The 12889-nt window shown below is 41.2% G+C and overlaps 1 protein-coding gene across 3 annotated transcripts in view; it reads left to right on the forward strand.

Annotated features, from left to right (window-relative positions):
• Positions 1 to 12889, forward strand: part of CNKSR2 (connector enhancer of kinase suppressor of Ras 2) — a 377815-nt gene that overhangs the window by 49646 nt on the left and 315280 nt on the right. For all 3 annotated transcript variants that reach the window (XM_084643098.1, XM_084643099.1, XM_084643100.1), the window contains exon 2: positions 11046 to 11209. In XM_084643098.1, coding sequence (XP_084499224.1) covers positions 11046 to 11209 — 164 coding nt within the window. The remainder of the gene's footprint in view (positions 1 to 11045; positions 11210 to 12889) is intronic.

A 12889-nucleotide genomic window follows, 5' to 3' on the forward strand; every position in this document is an offset into this window, starting at 1 on the left:
GGTGAATGGAACCCCAGGCTGGCAGTGGGCCGAGCGGGCCAGCGGCATAAGATCAGCATTTTAATTTAATTTTAAATGAAGCTTCTTAAACATTTTGAAAACCTTGTTTACTTTACATACGACAACAGTTCAGTTATATAATACATAGACTTATAGAAAGAGACCTTCTAAAAAACATTAAAATGTATTACTGGCACGTGAAACCTTAAATTAAAGTGAATAAATGAAGACTCGGCACTCCACTTCTGAAAGGTTGCCGACCCCTGTCCTATAGCATATTGCTCCCCTTCTCCTGATAAAGAATAGAACAAAATGGAAAAATAAAAAACATAATTCCTACTTCTTTGTCTCCTTGTGCATTTGTGGTACTTTGCTAAATTAGGTCACTACTATGTGCATGCTGTTTCCTCTGGTAGGAAAAACTTCATACAGCCATAATACATATGCATAATGGAGCCTAATATTGTGCTGACAACCTTAGCTCTCTATGGAGTGTAGTTGTAGCCGTGTTGGTCTCAGGATATTAGAGAGAGCAAGTGCGTGAGGGACAATATCTTTCATTGGACCATTTTGAGCCACACAGAGACTTGAAGAAGAGCTCTGAGTGGCTTGAAAGCTTGTTTCTCTCATCAACAGATGTTGGTCCAATAAAAGGTATTACTTCACCCACATTGTATCTCAAATGCAGGTCCCTTAGGCCACAGGATGTGAACTACTATTTACTGGGGCCTGGGTTGGAACCCAGTGGCACATGGAGGGCTCAGGTTCCCCTATCCCTGGCCATGGACTCTTGCTGCTGGGCGACATGGGGGTCATGGACTCTCATTGCTGGATGGTATTGCTTGGCTCAGACAACAAATCCCTCTCCACATGGTAGAGAATGCAGGCAATGCCTAGGTTCTGTTAAAAGGGTCACTGAAATGTCAATTGAAGTGACCCAAAAGAGGCTATGGAAACTGAGAAGCTTTACACACACACCCCCAATTTGTGAACCTTTTGAATACCTTATTTTTTATTGCATTTGCAGCCCATTTCATGACTTTGATGCATGATTTAACCCTGTCATATAAGATGATAAATTTGCACGCTAGGATCTGTAAATCTGTGTTTATTCATACTATATATAAACAAATACAAAAAATTGTTTCGTCTAAGTTTATAGAAGTTTTTTAATTTTAAGAATAACTGAAATGTACTAATATGAAGCAATTGAACTGTGCACCAACATTGGGTGGGCCAGTATTAAATAGTGTTCCAGTAGGTGACAGCCTTAGAATGTTGACCCTACTCCTTTAGTTCAAAGGTTGGTTTTCTCACCTTTACTCACACAAACTGAAGCACACCACCAGAGAGATACAAAGACTGACCAGTGGCATTTTCAAACGATAAAACAGCAAGCAATATCAGTTTCTTGTTGGCCATCATCGATCGAACGTATGTTTTAATGAGCCTGAGCTTTGAAAAGCTGTCCTCACCACTCACAACTGTGACGGGCAGCATGAGCAGAATCCTCAAAGCTATCCACACATTAGGAAAAATGTCCTTTAACTCTGCATCATGAATGAATTGGAGAACTTGGATTGGAGAGTGCTTCCCGTGTTGCAAAATGTGACGGACATTGTCCAATGCGACAAAGAGATCTTTATCATTGATGATGTCTGAACATTCCCCATGTGTCAGCATCTGGTGAAGGTCTGTACAATTGCTCAAGAGTGTTTTCCTGTTTGCCGGCAGCTTACTAAGGTCATACAAAATTGCCCAGGTCTTTTTGTAGTGCTTCATATATCCAAACCTTTCTTTGATGGACATGCGGGCCATGTCAATGAGTGAGCAAAAAACCACCCTCTTGAATTTTTCTTCTGAGCTTCCCATCATCTCATCTCTGCTTTCGGAACCAAACTCTCTTCTTCCAGTGAATACGAGTTTCCTTGAAGACAGGCTCATTTTCTGCCATTTCCTTGGCAGCAGTGATAGCATCTTCAAAGTGGTTGTCTCTGTGGGCCACAACGAAATCAAGGCAGCTTCTCATCAAAGTTGTAGCAGTTGTGATGTCCACTGACTGAGTTTGTAACACCTTGCTTGCAGAACTTACTTGGAACAGGATATCATGCCAAACGACAGTTCAGACCAGAAATTTGAAGATCTGGTTTTCTAGGCATTGCGCCTCATGTGGGATTCCAGCCTTGGCTTCACTTGAATGCGCCAGTTCCATCAGGGCGTCGTAAACCTCAGTCACTTGATACCTCACTGGCCTTCTGCTGTCAATGTGGCTCTCCCAGCAAGTGTCACTTAGTGGCTTCATGGTCAGATTTTGTAACATTGTCCGTGAGGATCCTCACCTGATAGTTAATGCTGAAAACAGGATGTGATGGGCTTCCTCAGGGTGCAGCCTGGAACTGGGGTACCATTGAGCGCTCTGGCATACCAATCTGGGTCCCCTCTCACACTGTGAGGCTGTGACAAGCTGCAGTCCTCTCCAGGTCTTTCACTTACACAGTCATACACGAGCAAGGATACACCCATTTGCAGTTACATGAATGCTTCTTCTAGCCACTCATGAACCAACAATAGAGAGGTTTCAGCCATTTCCCCCCAGCTGTCCAGCCTTGGACCCCAAAAGCCTGACCAATGGACATTTATTACCCACTCCACCCCTCCCTCAATGTGGAGAGGACAACGCACCAGCCCTTGTTCTTGAGCGGATTTCCCTTTGCACTTCAAACAACACACTGTTTTAGGTAAAAAATATAAAACAGATTTATTAATTACAGAAAGAGAGATTTTTAAGTGATTGTAAGTAATAGTGTACAGATCAAAGTTGGTTATCTAAGAAATAAAACAAAATTGCAATGTAAGTTCTATGCACTAGACAGGATTTGAATCAGAGTCTCATCATAGAATCATAGAATCATAGAATATCAGGGTTGGAAGGGACCCCAGAAGGTCATCTAGTCCAACCCCCTGCTCAAAGCAGGACCAATTCCCAGTTAAATCATCCCAGCCAGGGCTTTGTCAAGCCTGACCTTAAAAACCTCTAAGGAAGGAGATTCTACCACCTCCCTAGGTAATGCATTCCAGTGTTTCACCACCCTCTTAGTGAAAAAGTTTTTCCTAATATCCAATCTAAACCTCCCCCACTGCAACTTGAGACCATTACTCCTCGTTCTGTCATCTGCTACCATTGAGAACAGTCTAGAGCCATCCTCTTTGGAACCCCCTTTCAGGTAGTTGAAAGCAGCTATCAAATCCCCCCTCATTCTTCTCTTCTGCAGGCTAAACAATCCCAGCTCCCTCAGCCTCTCCTCATAACTCATGTGTTCCAGTCCCCTAATCATTTTTGTTGCCCTTCGCTGGACTCTCTCCAATTTATCCACATCCTTCTTGAAGTGTGGGGCCCAAAACTGGACACAGTACTCCAGATGAGGCCTCACCAATGTCGAATAGAGGGGAACGATCACGTCCCTCGATCTGCTCGCTATGCCCCTACTTATACATCCCAAAATGCCATTGGCCTTCTTGGCAACAAGGGCACACTGCTGACTCATATCCAGCTTCTCGTCCACTGTCACCCCTTGGTCCTTTTCCGCAGAACTGCTGCCTAGCCATTCGGTCCCTAGTCTGTAGCTGTGCATTGGGTTCTTCCGTCCTAAGTGCAGGACCCTGCACTTATCCTTATTGAACCTCATCAGATTCCTTTTGGCCCAATCTTCCAATTGGTCTAGGTCCTTCTGTATCCTATCCCTCCCCTCCAGCGTATCTACCACTCCTCCCAGTTTAGTATCATCCGCAAATTTGCTGAGAGTGCAATCCACACCATCCTCCAGATCATTTATGAAGATATTGAATAAAACCGGCCCCAGGACCGACCCTTGGGGCACTCCACTTGATACCGGCTGCCAACTAGACATGGAGCCATTGATCACTACCCGTTGAGCCCGACAATCTAGCCAGCTTTCTACCCACCTTATAGTGCATTCATCCAGCCCATACTTCCTTAACTTTCTGACAAGAATACTATGGGAGACCGTGTCAAAAGCTTTGCTAAAGTCAAGAAACAATACATCCACTGCTTTCCCTTCATCCACAGAACCAGTAATCTCATCATAAAAGGCGATTAGATTAGTCAGGCATGACCTTCCCTTGGTGAATCCATGCTGGCTGTTTCTGATCACCATCATCCTGATGGTACAAACAGTCCACCAATCTTCCATACAAAGGCTATAAATCCCTTCAGCCTGGGACTACATCCCCAGTTCAGTCTTTGTTCCTAAGGTGTTTCCAGGTGTTCAGTTGTGGGGAGAGTGGGGCCAAATTATGATGTTCCTTCCTCCATTTATAGCTTCATTGTTCCAAGCAAAGTCCCCAGCACAGTTTGTGGGAAAAGTGCAGGCACAAGATGGAGTCCAGTGTTACATGAGCTGGTCACATGCCCTTGCATGCTTCGATGAGTCACAGCAGGGACCATTCCCCATATCGTGGCTAGAACATTCACAGAAAAGTCCATCCGGTGTGGATAAGCTGCTTCCATGGCCTATTGTGTTTCTTAATGGGCCCTTATCTTGAATGTTTCTTCTACAATGTGCTCCCTGGATTGAATGTAAACTACCCCAGGAGAAAACACATTTGAAATATTGGTACATAGGCAATATTCATAACTTCAGATACAATGACAGCACATACAATCCAACAGGATATTAATGTTCAACAGTTCAAGACTTTTAGAATGATATCTTACAAGGCATACTTTGCACAAAACATATAATAATTTCAGCATGGTAAATATTGGGGGTGCCATGGTGTTGCTTTCGGGTACAGAATGTCACACAAGATATATATGCTTTGCAAAACTCCAAAGAGAGATAATGAATCTAAAGAAGATGATGCTGCATCTGACACAACCATTAAGGGAATGGCAGCCACAAGGCACAAAGAAAGCTCTTCAGTTTAGCGCAAGGATCCTTGCTTGGACACCACTGTTTCTTCCCTTCATGTTTGCGCCATTGTCGTAGCCTTGGCCATGGCAGTCCTGAAGCTTTATTTTATTCTCATTCAAAATGTTCATAAACAGTTCTGTTAGGTCTTTTCCTGTAGAGTTGTCCACAGACTGAAAACAGATGAAGTGTTCCTTTACTTGGATACAGCCATCCTCTTTGTCAACAAATCTTACTATAAATGACATCTTTTCACTGTGACTAATGTCGGGAGTGCAGTCTATAATTACGGTCTAGTACTTGGTTTTGCCGAGCCTCATCAATATGTTATCAAGCCATAAGCTCATTCAATTTGTTTTGATTTGTTTTGCTGCAGTAATGGTCCATAGCTTCTTTATGAACTACTCGACATAGGTGCTTACACATGACATCATTGTATTTCCCAAGGAGCTCTGCCAAACTGAGGAAATTACCTTTATGTTCAGTGAACAACTTATTCGAAGAGCTCCGGAAAACCAAATTATTCTTTGTAAGGAAGAGGGTAATTGAGATCAGACACTTGAGCATGTTTCTCCAATGCTGGGTTTCTACATTACTAATGCACTGATTTTCTGCATCTGTGCATTTACTCAGCTTGAGCCTGGACTCAACCTCCATCCATTTGGAGTAGGCCATAAAATGGCCAGGAGGCTTTTCATGTTGCTTCAGAGCAACAGTTAAGTAATGCCAGTGGTTGTACCCAGAAAGCACAAGTAACGATTTGGCATTCTTTTCAAATATTTTGCAACAAGAACAGACCACTTTGTCAGTTGATTTCAAGTAAACTAGCCAACGCCAATTTAGTTTCTTACCGTTCTTGAGCACTCTTTTGTAGTGTAACTGAGAAGTGTCTCTTCTGCTCATTTACTGGTGTCATATCCTTAATTTTTCCTGGCCCATTCATATGATGATCAATATCAGCAGAGTTTAAGATCACTGGCTATAAAGCAGGATCTGATGTATCGATTTGTGGTTTGCAATTTTTTTCACTGCTGTTTCTGTTATCATACGAGGCTGATTCTTCTTTGTTTCTCTCCTTTTCATGTGAGCTACATTCTTCTTTATCATCACTCCCCTTTATACTACCAGGAAAATTGAATGATTCTCCATCACTTTCCTCACTTTTCCATTCCTTATCTTCAGGTAAATCTGCTAATTCCTTAGTATGCTTAGCTCCTCAATTTCTTCTGCAGTGGGATGATTGCTACTGTCTAAAGCCCAGTCTATGTTGTTCATTTCAGATATTTTTGTTTCCTATACTGAGCTCCTGAAGGCTTCTTTGAGGGCATCTTATTATTTCTACGGGAGAAAACAGACAGTCATAGGGAGAGCAAAAGTCTGTGTTCTACAGTCCTAGAAAGTCATCAAACATTATGGCAAAAGAAGTAACAGTATTTCTTTTATATTGTTGCATAGATAGGGGTTTGACAGATATCTCTGGAGTCTCATTAAATACGTCCTTTTTTAGTTATTACCTCCTCTTCAAGTCTTAAAACACAAGTACACTTTCACAATTACACAATAAAACCAGGTTCACAGTATCACAACTGGGCTCTTACTTTACTTTGTTCTTATATCTCACTAACTGACTGGTGACACCCCACCCCTTATATACCCACAAAGGCATGGCTGACAACATTCTAGGAGGTTCAAAGAAAATGTAGTTCTCAGAAAGTCTAGAAGGTTCCATGAGATTCTATAAAGATCCAGAATATTCTAGGAGGTTAGTGAATAATGAATCCACATATGGAATACTAGGAACATTTTACTTCAAACATTCTATTTTCCCTTTTCCCGCTAACAACAAAAACAGCACCCTGAGCCTGGCACCCCCCAATCCCAGCATGCCAGGCAGTCGCTTGCCCATAAATCTGGCCCTGGTTTTCGGTTGCTCTTTAAGTAAGAAATAGAATGAAAAAAATAAGCAACTTAGAAAGGATGTTCTAATTTGGGATAGTAGGAAGTAATGCAGCTCATTCATTATTGTGGCAGGCTATTCTCAAAATGTCCTTTAAATTATGGCTTTGCTCTTTCTTGGTTTTATGAACTTGGTGAGGCAGGCAGTTGCCTGCATTTCTTTCCCCCTACAGACTGTCTGCATGAGTCTCTTCTATACCTGAGCGACAATTAAAAAATATACAAGAAGCAAAAAAAAAAAAAAAAGTCTATTTGAATGCAGTTTTCTTTAGAACTGACATATAATATATGTTTATTGAATGGCTCTATAATGACTCATTCTTAATTTGTATTATTAGCTGGGAGTGATAGGAAACTAGTTTTTCTGATTACATCAGTGTTTCATTTGATTATTTCCACAGTCTACGTAAGCAATGTGGGAATTGTTAAATGAAGAAATATCAAAAAAGTACTTATTGGCTTTATTTATTTAATTTTTTTGGCCTACTATGAAAAGACATCAAATGTCTGCAATCTGTTTTAACACTTTTTTTAAATATATAATTCATGTTGTATCATCAGGAAAAAATGTTCTGCCAACCGTTTGAAGTACTATATTTAGTTCCTTTCAGAAAATACATGTGCCATTATATGAGAGATTTCAGATGTGAAATAACTTGGAAAATGAGATTCTCAAATTTCAAAAGCCTAACAAGGTCTCTAACAGCTTTCTGGGAAAGTATATGAATATGGATTATTCAGAAAAATTCAGTGAAAACTATTTTCATGTGTTTGGGGGAGTGGTGCACGTGTGGGTCTGAATAAATGCTTTTTGGGAGTCCTTAATCTTTGAATAAAGTCAGATCAATCCTTTTCTCAACTTTGGTTGTACTTTAAGCTTTACAGCAAAGGGAGGCAGCACATGCACAAATTGGAATGTAGGAATGTAAGGTGGCCTTTTTTGCAAGGGAAGCGACAGGGAGAAAGTACTGCTATTTATGTATCGTATAACAGTGCTGGACTTTATTCCCCATGTCTCTATACTGAATGTAACCGGTAGTGAGAGTCCCAGAAGGATATGGCAGCACTTGGGTGAACTGAGGACCTCCCATTCAAATGATGGGAACAAATAGAACTGACACTTCTGGACTAAGAATAGGGATTTTATCTTTGGAGGAGGTAATGGTGTCTATATTCTGTGAAAGAAGCAGGATCCTCTTAAACATGCGTGCACACGTGCGTGCGCACACACGCACACACAGTGCCATGGGTGTGTATCCTCGTTTATAATCTTACATTTTTTATACATTTTTTCTTTAATGAGGGTTGGATACCCAATCTTGTTTTTCCCCTTAATAATAAAAATAATAACAACAACAATTAATATTTAATAAATAGCAAATGGACAGGCTAATGTGGTAACACATCCAAAATGACAGGCCATTTTGTTTTGGCCTGGCAGATCATGCGTGTTTCTACTTTATTTAAATCATCCCTTTTATCTATTGATGGCAACCAAACCATACAGTGTTTGGATCTACCGTTTGTCTTCAGTGGTCCAGTTTAACCAATCCAGAATCCCTTCTCCCCTTTTTTCAAGATTGATTCAAGAGATAAGAGGGTAGGGACTTTATTACATCAGCTCTCATTATTGAACACCAGACTATTGCCTTTTCCCTTACTGGAGAGTAGGGGACATTTTTAGCTTTCCAAGAGCCAAGCCTATAAATTCAAAAATTAGAAGGTGGAGGGAGTATTTAGTGTAAAATCAGTCAGAGAACACCATTTGTTGTTAAAAGGCTTATTTTTCTCTTAATATGTTGCTGAATGTGTCTCTTTCAGTAAGTGGACAGCTACTCAATTAGAAGAGGAAAAGGAGCGCTGAGGGCACAAAATGATAGGTTGATGGTGTGTTGCCTCTATGAGTTTGTTTATACTGCTGTGGGAGGAGGAGAAAAGCGTGTTCTTATAACCTGCCTTGGCTAACTTGGGTAAAAAATAGCAGTGAAGACATGGCAACTTGGATCAGCAGTTTGAGTTAAACTGTAGGGTAGCCTGGAGTTGAACTGTGTGTTTGTGCAGTGCCTAGAACAATGGGGACTTAATCTTGTTTGGGGCTTCTAGTGTACTGTAATACAAATAAGCCATGTGATGTCCTCCACAGAAGAATCTGTCAGGCTGGACTGGCAGCTTCCCAGCTGTAGAGAACATATTCTAGGTAAATGTACTTGTGCTGGGATGCAGACTTCTTGCTTTGCCTGGGATGGGAACCGCCAGCCATGACCCAGTGGTGCTGCTGGGGTGAGGCCACATAGTGGATTGAGGACTGAATCCTGGCAGGGCCATTCAGAGCTCTACTTGAAAGCCTCTCTGAGCTGAGGTAATTAAATGCATATGCACCTAATTATGCTCAGAACCTCAATCAAGCCCAGACTGCTTTCATGTGGTAAAGTGAATGGGATTTGCTGTCTAGAAATCAGAGCAGGAAGACTGAGTTTTCCTATTTACATGGTATGATTATGTACGGTTTGTTTTTGTAGTTTGAAGTATGTGGATTTAAGATGCATGAAGAGATTATGGCCGTGTGCGTGGTGTTTTAGTTGCTCTCCGAGAGAAGAAAATCATACAAAATGAAAACAAAACCCACAGAATTTTCTGAATAACCTGGGGACTCCTGTGAAGTTCCTATTCAGCAGACATATGGGCTCTTGCACTCACATGCTGCCTTACTTCGATTTTTATGCTTTCTGATTGTTCAGTAAAAGTGTTGTCTTTCGTTCCCAAATAAGGTAACAATTTTTAAAGAGCAGATTGCTTATTACCTTTATATCAAGATGAGTATGGCGGAAACTCCTGTTACGAGTTGTGATTTTGTTTGTTTGTTAAAATGTCTATAGTAAAGGTATGCACTGTAGTTGCAGCCATGTCATTCCCAGGATATTTGAGAGACAAGGTGGGTGAGGTGTATGACCTGAAGAAGAACTCTGTGTGGCTTGAAAGCTTGTCTCTCTCACCAACAGAAGTTGGTCCAATAAAAGATATTATCTCACCCACCTTGTCTCTATAGTAAAGGTAGTTCATTTCAAATTAGTTATGGATATTGCTTTCTGTTAAGTAATGCTACTAAATGACTTCAGGTAACTCTAAATATATGATGTACTTAACTAGGAATTTTATTAAATCTTACACGGTGAATTTCTAGATGGATAAGTAACTTGTAAGACACCTTATAACCACCTAATAAAATTCTAGTGTCCTTCATTGCCTTCATGCAATTCAGAGACTAATAGCAATGGACATAGTGTGGCCACATGCTCTGCAAGCGTAACACCGACAGACCCCAGTCATTGACGGGCGGGATCGAACTTGGGACCTTGGGAGCTAAATGCATGAGCCTCTCCTGCATGAGCTAAAAGCCACATGGCCCTTAGGTAAGGCTGTAGAGCAGACTCATTAATCTCTAAAAGGTCTCAGTGCCACTAGAGGAGACAGAACACCACACCCGGGAGGTGTGTGGGTTACACAAGGTTCCCCATAAGTTCTGCCAGTTCTGGGCCTCTCCAACAAAGACTACCAGTCCAAAAAACGCCCCGAAAACCTATAACAAATTATGTCAAGTAATCTGGTGGTTTTTGGTGCAGGCAAAAATATGTAGTAAGCTAGACTCCAACTAAGTCTTAAACCTTGTGTTCTACATAGTCTTGCTCACTCTTTGGGACAGATTCTTTCCCCTATTCCAACTGCCATATATTGTTCTATTAATGTCTGGCAGCTATTAACACACTGCAGCTGGCCAGGGGAGATTCTCAGCAGCATAGGTTTGCCATAAGTGACCCTAGGCTGCTGTTCTTGGAAGACCTGGCATAGGAGATGTATCAGATTCACATGCATAACACATAGCACTACAGGGATTCAGGGCTGCCATAAATGGAGGAACCAGGGCTGCTGTTTTGGCCCCAGGAGCAGCCCATAATCTGGAGCATGCAAAGGGGCATAAAGCCACCTTCTCTCCTCTCTGTGCAGCATAGAATTAGATCCTTTGATTTTTTTTTTTTTAATGCTTAAACATTTTGCTTATCCTTCATGGGCTTTTGTTTATTTAGTCCATTTTAGTTTGACTTTTTATTTGTGGAGTCCAGAATGTTATTAACTTTTTCCCCTTTCCCTCTCTTCTTGTAGGTCTTGATGATTGCCTGCAGCAGTATATTAAGAACTTTGAGAGAGAGAAGATTAGTGGGGACCAGCTACTACGTATTACTCACCAAGAACTGGAGGATCTGGGAGTCACACGAATTGGCCACCAGGAGCTTATCTTGGAAGCAGTTGACTTGCTCTGCGCATTGGTAAACTTCCTGGGAAGGAGGGGAGGAAAGAAAAACAGGAAATATATATTATTTGAGAGATTGCTGAATAAATAGTTAAACAAATTCTTCACATTAAATGCTAAATTGCTTGTATATTGTAAAATAGGAAGTAGTGCATGCCATCATGCTCAGTTGTTGATTAGAAAGAGGCTTTTAATTTAATAAACTGGTGTCACAGATTTGAGGCTGAGAGGCTTGCACATCAGCCTTAAGAAAAAAATCATCCTAGATCAACTCCCCTTCTCAAAGGCTAGTTTCTATTCAAATTGTAATGTGAAATTGTTGTATGAGAGTGCAATAATTGGATTCTGGTTGCCTTTTAAAAACAAAAGGTCCTGATATTAATCAAGTCAGTTTCCAGTGTCCCTTTCATGCACTCCCTTAGAGTATTATACATTACATGTTGGATGATTATTCCAGTTTGTTAAAACATAGCTGCTTTTATTTTACAGTAAAAAGGATTAACTGTTGAATAATTATCTAATGTGTGAATAGATTCATAGATACTAAGGTCAGAAGGGACCATTATGATCATCTAGTCTGACCTCCTGCACAACGCAGGATCTCACCCACCCACTCCTGCGAAAAACCTCACCTATGTCTGAGCTATTGAAGTCCTCAAATCGTGGTTTAAAGACTTCAAGGAGCAGAGAATCCTCCAGCAAGTGACCCGTGCCCCATGCTACAGAGGAAGGTGAAAAACCTCCAGGGCCTCTTCCAATCTGCCCTAGAGGAAAATTCCTTCCCGACCCCAAATATGGCAATCAGCTAAACCCTGAGCATATGGGCAAGATTCACTAGCCAGATACTACAGAAAATTCTTTCTTGGGTAACTCAGATCCCACCCCATCTAACATCCCATCACAGGCCATTAGGCCTATTTACCATGAATATTTAAAGATCAGTTAATTACCAAAATCATGTTATCCCGTCATATCATCTCCTCCATAAACTTATTGAGTTTAATCTTAAAACCAGATAGGTCTTTTGCCCCCACTGCTTTCCTTGGAAGGCTATTCCAAAACTTCACTCCTCTGATGGTTAGAAACCTTCGTCTAATTTCAAGTCTAAACTTCCTGGTGGCCAGTTTATATCCATTTGTTCTTGTGTCCACATTGGTACTGAGCTTGAATAATTCCTCTCCGTCTCCAGTATTTATCCCTCTGATATATTTATAGAGAGCAATCATATCTCCCTTCAACCTTCTTTTAGTTAGGCTGAACAAGCCAAGCTCCTTGAGTCTCCTTTCATAATATGTATGCTTCCTGACATCTGATTAAAGACATGAATGGTATAACGCTCACTAAGAAGGTTGTCTGCATTCTCAGATGTGGGATAGATGCTCCTACTGGGCATGGGATTATAGAATGAGAAGATAGAGTGTGATTCCACTAAAATGTTCTTGATTTTCCAAATTACTGGGGTTTTTAATATGAGCTAGCTTTCAGAGCTTCAGAAGCATCTGTAGGGAAGCCTAATCCCAGTGGAGCGAATCCAAGCTGAAGGATTCAAGTGGTCTTCAGGGGGCTTTGTAGTCCTGTGCATCTGCCAAAGTTGTTTTTCCAGGGCTTTTTTCTGGTGTTGCCACTGGAGCTATGTCACTAGACATGTCTCTAGGTTGTATTGTCATTTCTTTGGTGGGAGTTTGGAGCGGGGATG

Source organism: Lepidochelys olivacea (genome assembly GCF_965140295.1).
Source record: "Lepidochelys olivacea isolate rLepOli2 genome assembly, chromosome: 1".
NCBI classification, from domain to species: Eukaryota; Metazoa; Chordata; order Testudines; family Cheloniidae; genus Lepidochelys; species Lepidochelys olivacea.